Raw genomic sequence first — 10,017 nt, 5'->3', positions numbered from 1 at the left:
AAACAAAGAATTCACAGCTGAGGAGTGTCGAATGGCTGAGAAACACCTAAAGAAATGTTTAACATCTTTAGTCATAAGGGAAATTCAAATCAAAACAACCCTGAGATTTCACCTCACACCAGTGAGAATGGCTAAGATCAAAAATAGGTGACAGCAAATGCTGGCGAGGATGTGGAGAAAGAGGAACACTCCTTCATTGTTGGTGGGATTGTATACTGGTACAACCATTCTGGAAATCAATCTGGAGGTTCCTCAGATAATTTGACATTGAACTACCTGAGGACCCAGCTATACCTCTCTTGGGCATATACCCAAAAGATGCCCCAACATATAACAAAGACACATGCTCCACTATGTTCATAGCAGCCTTATTTATAATAGCCAGAAGCTGGAAAGAACCCAGATGCCCTTCAACAGAGGAATGGATACAGAAAATGTGGGACATCTACACAATGGAATATTACTTAGCTATCAAAAACAACGACTTGGGGTTGGGGATTTAGCTCAGTGGTAGAGCGCTTGCCTAGGAAGCGCAAGGCCCTGGGTTCGGTCCCCAGCTCCGAAAAAAAGAACAACAACAACAACAACAACAAAAAAAACAAAACAAAAGAAAACAAAACAAAACAAAAAAAAACCAACGACTTTATGAAATTCATAGGCAAATGGATGGAAGTGGAAAATATCATCCTGAGTGAGGTAACCCAATCACAGAAAAACACACATGGTATGCACTCATTGATAAGTGGCTATTAGCCCAAATGCTTGAATTACCCTCGATGCACAGAACACATGAAACTCAAGAAGGATAATCAAAATGCGAATGCTTCACTCCTTCTTTAAAAGGGGAACAAGAATACCCTTGGGAGGGAATAGGGAGGCAAAGATTAAAACAGAGACAGAAGAAACACCCATTCAGAGTCTGCCCCACATGTGGCCCATACATATACAGCCACCCAATTAGACAAGATGGATGAAGCAAAGAAGTGCAGGCCGACAGGAACCAGATGTAGATCTCTCCTGAGAGACACAGGCAGAATAGAGCAAATACATAAGTGAATGCCAGCAGGAAACCACTGAACTGACAATGGGATCCCCGTTGAAGGAATCAGAGAAAGAACTGGAAGAGCTTGAAGGGGCTCGAGACCTCATATGAACAACAATGCCAAGCAACAAGAGCTTCCAGGGACTAAGCCACTACCCAAAGACAATACATGGACTGACCCTGGGCTCCAACCTCATAGGTAGCAATGAATAGCCTAGTAAGATCACCAGTAGAAGGGAAAGCCCTTGGTCCTGCCAAGACTGAACCCCCAGTGAACGTGATTGTTGAGGGGAGGGCGGTAATGGGGTGATGATGGGGAGGGGAACAACTGTATAGAAGGGGAGGGGCAGGGGTTAGGGGGATGTTGGCCCGGAAACCGGGAAAGGGAATAACAATTGAAATGTAAATAAGAAATATTCAAGTTAATAAAGAAAAAGAAGGGGTTGGGGATTTAGCTCAGTGGTAGAGCGCTTGCCTAGGAAGCACAAGGCCCTGGGTTTGATCCCCAGCCCCGAAAAAAAAAACCAAAAAAAAAAAAAAAAAAGAAAAAAAAAAAAAAAAAAATAAATAAAAAAAAAGAAGGCATAGCCCACTTAAACTACTCTTCTGGCTTTGATTCCCAGCACCCATATGTTGGCTCACAACCATCTGTAATGTCAGTCTTGGAGACACACACACACACACACACACAGACACACAGACACACACACACACACACACACAGACACACACCACTTTAAAAATAATAAAAAAATATTTGTTAATGTGTTACTACTTTCACATTGCCCACATATATGTCTGTGTATCATATACTGGGTCCTCTGGGTCCTCTACAAGAACAGTGTGTGTTCTTTGTTGGGGGATGTTTTTGTGCACTGTGCATGAAGCATCTCTTGACTCAGTATTATGTAGATCATTGCTCTCTATCATTTTCTATTGGTCCAATAAAGAACTACCTCAGGGTCAATGTCTCTTGCATGGTGTTCCTGGCCTGTCATATGTAATGGAGAGATCACCTGTGCCCTTCATTTTCTTTCTTCCTTCTCCTCTCTTTCTCCTCGTGGTCCCTCAGTCTGGTAACTCAAACTCCACTTGATCTCCCCAGTAATTGGCTATAGCCATTTTTATTTAATCAATAGTTTTAAATCAGGGAGCAAGGTTTGCACAACAAAAGCTAGAATGCATAGAAATTCACTTGTCTTGGGGCAGCCAGATCTTGGGGTACAGAATTTAGCATTTGAATACCAGTAGTACCAGACCAACCCCTAAGAGGCTTTATTCAATACTGGTGCCAGATACTCATAGCATCAGAACTGCAACTGAGAGTGCTCCCAAGATGCAGCATTTAGTCATATCAGTCCAAGACTTACAAAGTCAAAATCCATGATTATACGTATTCTATGTGTAGGCAGGGTATGAATCTGTCATTCATATATCTATATCTATATCTATATCTCTATATCTATATCTATATATATATATCTTGCAGTTGGCCTACTCATTGAGCAGAGTAATCAAGTTTGATTACAAAAGTAGAAATAGCAGTTGGTGTTATGACCTATTATTTTGCTAGAACAGCAAATTTTACAAGATCAATCAATTTCAGAATAGTCTTCAATGTCAGGAGAAGAAAGGTGGGCTGCTAGGGTACAGCCTATACAAGCTACAGGCTTATATGTTAGAGACTGTTAGGGTCAATCATCTGTAATGGGATTTGATGTCCTCATCTGGTGTGTCTGAAGACAGCAACAGTGTACTCACATACATAAAATAAATAAATCTTTAAAAAAGTAGTTTATTGACTGTACACCATAGTGCTAGATGTCCAGGTCCAAAACCTAATTATGGTACTAGTCTGTCCTCAGGGCAGACTTTTTTTTTTTTGTGAAAAACCAGGTTCAAAAGTTTTAAGGCAAGCACTGAAGTGGTACAACGTTTTTGGCTAACTAGACAAAGTATCATCAGCCAGCCTTTAAGCTCATTGGTCCTGAGTGAGGTAAGGGATGGTGGACAGGTGGTGAACATTGAGATAACAGGGTACAAGTGATCCAACCCTAACTTTTGGTCTTATTAGTAACATTCTTCAGTGTTAGTTAAAGTAACTATGAGCTTAATTTCACCTTGTGAGTAACGTGGAGTCTGAATACAAAAACAGCTACAGTTATGTTAAAGGAGCAGGCCTCAACAGAGACATTATTTGATTTTTGGTCTCTCAAGCATTGTAATTCTAAATTTTAAATGTAATGTTAACCATTGCAAGCTGAAAGGACTCCATGATGCAGCTTCCATGAGGTTGTTATACACGATGGGAACGACTTGGAGGTGATATAACTGTCTTCCACATGTAAATGTTGCAGCTCTGCGGGGGAAGGTTTCCCCATCACAAGTGTTACTACAGCTTTGCTGGGCGTTGGGGTGGAGGGATAAAGGGTTTTCCTACTGCAAGTGTTACAGCTCTGAGGGGAAAGGCATCCTAGCAGTCCGGAGCAAAGGAATACCACAAAATCACATTGCACAACAAACCTCACACAAGAGACTTATTGGGAAAGACCCAAGAGAGTAGCTGCCTGTGCTTGGCTTAGAAGCAGCAGAGATCTGAGTGGGAGGCAGGCTTATATATGTTTTTTTTTGCGGGGGATTTCCATGGTGGGGATTTGTGAGATTTCAAGTCAAGCCCAGGGATTGATGAAATTTTTGAGCTCAGAGATTGGTGAGTTTTCAGGCTCAGGGACTGGTGAGTTTTCAAGATGAGCGATTGAAGAGTTGAGTAGGCTTTCAAACCTGAAGTAGGCACCACACTCTTATAATTAACTCCTTGCCTGTACTGTGTAAGAAAACCCAAATTGGATTTGGATGAAATTGTATTTTGGGATGTCATTGGTGCCTATCCAGGGAGGAGGTTGAGAGACAGTTGTTTGCATCTTCCAAGGAAACTTAAAACCATAAGGTCATTTAGGGAATGGGTTTGGAGAACATCTTCACAAGGTCCTCAGCTTCTCTGAGAAGACACTTCCAGATTAGGTACTTCAAATTCAGAGAAATATATCAATCTTAAATGCAAATGAGCAACTGAGAAGGAGTCTCAGGGGAGAGTGAGGGTGGATGGATGTAGTCTAGGCTGTGTCTTATACTCCTGGTGGGAGGGCCTACAGTGTTTCAAAGCCCAGCTGTGTTCTGTGGAGAGGCCCTGCAGGAACGCACATGGATGGAAAGGCAGACTGCACCTGTTTCTGCTGGCAGCTCCTGATACTTCCCCTCTGAGACAACCTATGGGTGACCATGAACTTACTGAAAGACAGTTCCATTGAAGTAGACTGTGAGCCCACTTTGGGGACACTATTATAGAACACCCCTAACCTATATAGCACACTACCACCTCTCACTCTGGTGTGTAGCTCCTGGGAGCTCAGAAGTATTTTTTTCTAACTGTTCACGAGGCCTCTTAATTATTACTAGCTACTATTAGGCCCTTGCACCTGGCGCCTGAGTGCCTTCTCTTCTGGAAGTGCCCTAGACTCCCCTTACAGACAATGTCACTGTCTTTGCAGGTGACATACTGGCAGCCACCTGAGGGTTTTACTCTGGAGTCCAGTTCCCATTTCAGTGGCCTCAGACAACTGCTGTGCACTCTGGATCTGGCTTCGCCGCCTGTGTCCACAGCTGTGGAGGTGAACCTGTGAGGCTTCCTGGGGTTCAAGTCTACAGGCAAGGGTGCAGGTGAAGATTCATAAACTCTAGCTTGTGAATACTGCTCAGAGCCAGGTTTTGTCCCCTTAGCTTTAGACTTAGCCTCTGCCTGGAGCTGGTACCAATAGGTTGCCGAAAGGTGGCTAGGCTGAGGGATCATATGGAGACGTGAGGATGGGAAGAGAATGGTGGGGTTGAAGCTTGAGAAATGGGTTATCTTAGAGTGATTTGCAGGTATCTGCCTGATCCAGCAGGTGTATGTGAAGGGCTGTCATTCTGAATGCAAACCCTTTCATAAGTCTCAGGATCTGTCATCTTAGTGAAGGAAGAGTAGCCTCCCATCCCAGCTTGGTCTCAACAGAGATGTTTCTGTTTTTCAGTATTTAGGATAGATGATATAACTCCTAACTTCTAACAGAGCCTCTCTTTCTCTTTTTTCCCTCCCTCCTTCTCTCCCCACCCTCCCCACTCCTCTAATTTCTTGCCTCTCCTCCTGTAGACCAGGCTGGCCTGAAACTCAGAAATCTGCCTGCCTCTGCCTCCCAAGTATTGGGATTAAAGGCATGGGCCTCCACTACCCAACTTCAGTATCATATCCTCATCACGAGTTCATCTTCTCCTTCTAAGTATTCTGTTCTATGTCTGTTCTTTGATGCTTGAGGTCTTATATTCTATTAAAAAATAACAACATTTAAATGTATACAGAGACAATGCATGTATGTTCTATGTCTTTTTGTTTGTTTGTTTGTTTGTTTTGAGACAGAGTTTTACTATGTAGCCTGATTGGCTTGCAACCCACTATGTAGACCAGCCTGGCCTTGAACTTTTGATCCTTCAATTTCACCCTACTGAAGGTGGGCATTGCAGGTATGTAACATCATGTCCAGCTTCCGTTGATTAAGTTTTTTTAAAAAAATTTCTGTCATGTCCAGCAGTGATGGCACACCCTTTAATCCCAGCACTCAGGAGGCAGAGGCAGACAGATCTCTGAATTTGAGGCCAGCTTGATCTACAGAGTGAATTCTAGGATAGCCAGAGCTACATAGAGAAACCCTGTCATGAAAAATAAAAAAATAAAAAAATAAAATAGAATCTATTGTTTACTAGTCAAATGTAGTTATGCAGGACTTTAGTTCCAGCTCTCAGGAGGCAGAGGCAGACATCCGAATCTCTGTGATTTAGAAGCCAGCTTGGTCTACATATCGAGTTTCAGACCAGCCAAAGTTACATGGTAAGACCCTGACTCAAAAAAATTGGAAAAAATTAGTTTTCACTTACTTAGTATGTATGTTTGTGTTTGGATATACGGGTGTGGGTGTGACATGGTGTGCAGGCGGAGATCAGAGGACAACATGTGGAAGTCAGTTCTTCCCCACCACCATGTGGGCTCTGCTGGTCAAAGTTGTTAGACTTGGCTGTGGATATTGCACCAGGTTCTCTGTTGACTTCTTGAACCAACAGTGTCTCAGAAAGCAGTGTCTTTGGTGAGTGTTCTCCCTGATCTTTGGATGTTTATACGTGCTTCTTTTTCTTTCTTTCTTTTAAAGATTAAATTTATGTGAGTACACTGTTGCTATCTTCTGACCCACCAGAAGAGGGCATCGGATCCCATGGTTGTGAGCCACCATGTGGTTGCTGGGAGTTGAACTCAGGATCTCTGGAAGAGCAGCCATTGCTGTTAACTGGTGAGCTTTATCTACAGCCCCTACACATTTTTCAAAACTCTGTTTCTACTTTCTTGCATGCTGTCCCTTGGAACTGAAGGCACTTACGTGGCATGTGGGTGTTGGAAAGGAGGAGCTCAACGTTTCCTTTCTACAAGGTTCCATGGAAGCCTTTGTCCTGTGTCCTCAGTGTATATAGATGACGCTCCCTCCATTTTGAGAATGAAACAAGATCTGTGGTTCCCAGTCTGCTTGTAGAAATGGCTAGCACACCCTGATCTATCACGGCATGTAGTCTGGGTTGAAGGTCCATAGTTCCAGGAAGTCTGAAAGAAACAACTCCCTTTTTAGGATCCTATAACAACGGGAACTTGCTCTTTCTCATTAAAGTCTTCTAGTCTGCTAGTGAAAGTCTTTAAACTGAGCATAGATGGTGTCTCTGCATAGCCATCACATGCATTGGGGAGACTGGGGGTTAACTCCATGGTACAGTGCCAATAATGTACGAGACAATTCAATATATAAAAAATAGAAATATAATATATACAATATATAATGGATATAAATGTAGTAGTATATAATATATAATAACAATCAAGTTATTGTCTGACTTAATTATTTTTTTAAAGAAAGCAAATTCTCATACAGCCTAGACTAAGTTGGAACTTACTGTTTAGTCCAACCTGCCCTCATACCTCTGACAGTTCTCTCGCTGTTGCTTCTCGGTGTTGAGATTACAGGCCTAGGCAGATGTAACTTCTGTTGAACCAGGTTGAAAGCAAGGATAATACATTTCAGCAGTCATGTAGCAATTATGATGGTAATAAAAAAACTAATACAAAACTAGAATTTGTTTGTGGGACTGGGCATAACAACTGAATTACATCATGGATGCCAGGCAAGCTTTGTACCATTGAGCCATATCCCCAGTCCTACAAAATCGGAGTTCAAGTGCCAGAAAACTTCTCAGCGACTTTCAGTTTGATTAAGACAAAAACTAAAAAATAGTTATGTGTACTTGTGTGGATATGTGCATGAGAGTTCAGTGCTTGGAGGCCAGAGGCATAGGATCTTTCAGAGCTGGAGTTAGAGGTAGCTGTGTGCCTACATGTTCATGCTGGTGGTCAGTTCTGTAAGAGGAGCCAGTGCTCCTAACCACTGAACCAGCGCTCCACCTCCACCTACTCAGCTTCTATTTATTTACATTATTTCTATTTATTAATTGAGACAAGGCCTCATGCCATGTCCTCCCAATGACTTAACTCTGGGTCCTTCCATATCCATCTCCTGAGTGCTGGGATTGCTGTTGTGTCTGGTTTACGAGGTGCTGGTGATAAAATTCAGGAGTTTGACACAAGCCATCAAGCACTCTACCAATTTAGGTAAACTTTTAGCACTTCAGTTTCATCTTATTTATTTACTCATCTTACTTATTTACATCCTGATTGCAGCCCCTCCCAGTCCCATCCTCCCACCCTCCTGTCCTCCTTCTCCCATTCCCCCCTCCCCTTCTCCTCAGAGAGGTGGAGTGTCCCACTCCCCACTCCCACCCCTCCCATCCCTCCATCCTCCTTGTCCCCCTCCCACCCTGGTACCAAGGGATCCTGGCACATCAAGTCTCACCAGGACTAAGTGCATCCTCTCCCACTGAGGTCAGACAAGGCAGCCTATCTAAGGGAAAGGGGTCCAAAGGGAAAGGGACCCAAAGGCAGGCAACAGAGTCTGAGTCAGAGACATCCCCCATTGTAACTGTTGGGGAGAGCCACTTGAAGATCAAGCCTCACATCTGCTACATATGTGTAGGCAGCCTACCTAGGCCCATGTGGGTTCACAGAGACTGAACTACCAACCAAAGAGCATGCCTAGACTGGACCTAGGCCATCTATGTATATGTAGCAGTTTAATCTTTGAAGAAAGGAAGTCTTTGAGCTGGGAGGATGGCTAAGTTGACCAAGAGCTTGTATTGCAAGCACGAGGATGCAGATTAGAGTCTTCCAGACCCATATAAAAAGCCAGATGAGATAGCAAGTACCTGGGATGCAAAGACAGAATGGTGCTCAGAATTGTTTGCCAGTTAGTTTGTCAGTCAGTGAGCTCCAGGTTCAGTGAGAGGAAGCCACCTAATGTTGACCCCTAGCCTTCTTAGTCTTGTGGGGCAGCCACACACATATGTGTACACACGTGTGACTCCCCTACATCTAAAATACACATAAAAATGAGTTAATAAGATGCTTAGATTCACTGGGTAGTCGTAACCTATGCACAGTAATATCAATGTTTTTCTCTTCCAGGGCACAACCTTGACCATATAAACCTTCACAAACATGGTACAAATAACTGTTGATGATATGGTCTTGAAGGTTGTTATCCTGTTGCAGATGGGCACAGGCCTTCTGGCAAACACTTACTTGCTCTTCATGCATAGCTTCATCCTTCTCACAGGGCACAGGCCGAAGCCTACAGAGCTCATTTTGTCCAACTTGGCTCTGGCCAATTCCTTGGTTCTTCTCTCCAAGGGGGCACAGCAGGTGATGGAAGATTTGGGACTGGTGCATGTTCTGGAAGGATCTGGCTGTCAAGTCTTCTTTTACTTCCACAGGGTGTCTCGAGAACTTTTGCTCTGCAGCACCAGCTTGCTGAGCTGTTTTCAGGCAGTCACAGTCAGCCCCAGGCATGGAGTGTGGACAGGGCTCAGACGCTGGGTTTATAGGCATGTTGGCTGCTCCTGCTTCTTCTGCTGGAGTTTCAATCTGGTCATCAGCACCATCTCTCCCATCGAGATAAAAGTCTTTGGGGATATCATTAGTAATTCCTCAATGGGGGATGGCATTGCTTGCCAGTATGTGGTCGCTGTGTCTGGATTGTGTGCAATTCCGTTAGCCATTCTGGGTGCTCTGCTGATGACACTTATGGTGGCAGCCAGCACTCACATGGTATGTCTCCTGCACAGACACCACCAGAGGGTCCAACATGTTCGAAGTTGCAGCCTCACCTACAGGACCTCCCCAGAGATGAGGGCCACTCACAGCATCCTACTCTTGGTGGCTGGCTTCATCCCCTTTTACTTCCTAAATTCAATCTACATATTTTACAGCATAAAATCATTTAGCTCCTACCTGTGGCTGCAACACTCCCTGAAGTTTTTTGCCACCTGTTTCCCCTCCCTGAGTCCCTTGGTACTGATTTTCCAGAATCCCAGAACTCCAAGCCCCTGCTTTTAGTTTCTGGGAGTGTCTGGCCTGATCGCTCATCCATGGATGAACATCTGTCACCTCTCACAAGTCCTCCTCCTCCCTCTACTGTCTTGTCACAAGAACCCACCATTTCATCTTGCTTGCTGTGGAGTACCTTGAGGACCTGTCAAGGAGAGACACTCTTAAACAAACACAGGAGGGAAAACACTAGGAATTTTAAACTTATGATGCTTGGAGGAATAATAGTTTACTGCCTTTTAAGTTCTTAATGTATATTAATGTTTTTACAAATTCTTATTGTTTGAAGCCAGAAAGTGGTGGTGCACACCTTTAGTCCCAGCACTCAGGAGGCAGAGGCAGGTGGATCTCTGAGTTCCAGGCCAGCTTGGTCTACAGATCAAGTTTCAGGACAGCCAGGCCTATACAGAGA

At 43.8% G+C, this 10,017-nt stretch overlaps 1 protein-coding gene across 1 annotated transcript; it reads left to right on the top strand.

The window, feature by feature from the left end:
• Nucleotides 1-8,717: 8,717 nt before the first annotated feature.
• On the top strand, nucleotides 8,718-9,614 carry LOC116892629 (vomeronasal type-1 receptor 1-like). Its single transcript, XM_032894448.1, has one exon. It carries the CDS (start codon nucleotides 8,718-8,720, stop codon nucleotides 9,612-9,614), a length of 897 nt encoding a protein of 298 aa, XP_032750339.1.
• Nucleotides 9,615-10,017: the final 403 nt, after the last annotated feature.

The sequence above is a fragment of the Rattus rattus genome, chromosome 2, assembly GCF_011064425.1.
Source record: "Rattus rattus isolate New Zealand chromosome 2, Rrattus_CSIRO_v1, whole genome shotgun sequence".
NCBI lineage: Eukaryota > Metazoa > Chordata > Mammalia > Rodentia > Muridae > Rattus > Rattus rattus.
The sequence above is the reverse complement of the archived record's forward strand: the minus strand, read 5'-3'. Positions and strand labels throughout refer to the sequence as shown.

What these genes read in the sequence shown, in the direction of transcription:
- LOC116892629 (XM_032894448.1), top strand. Translation starts at nt 8,718, where the DNA reads ATGGTACAAATAACTGTTGATGATATGGTCTTGAAGGTTGTTATCCTG.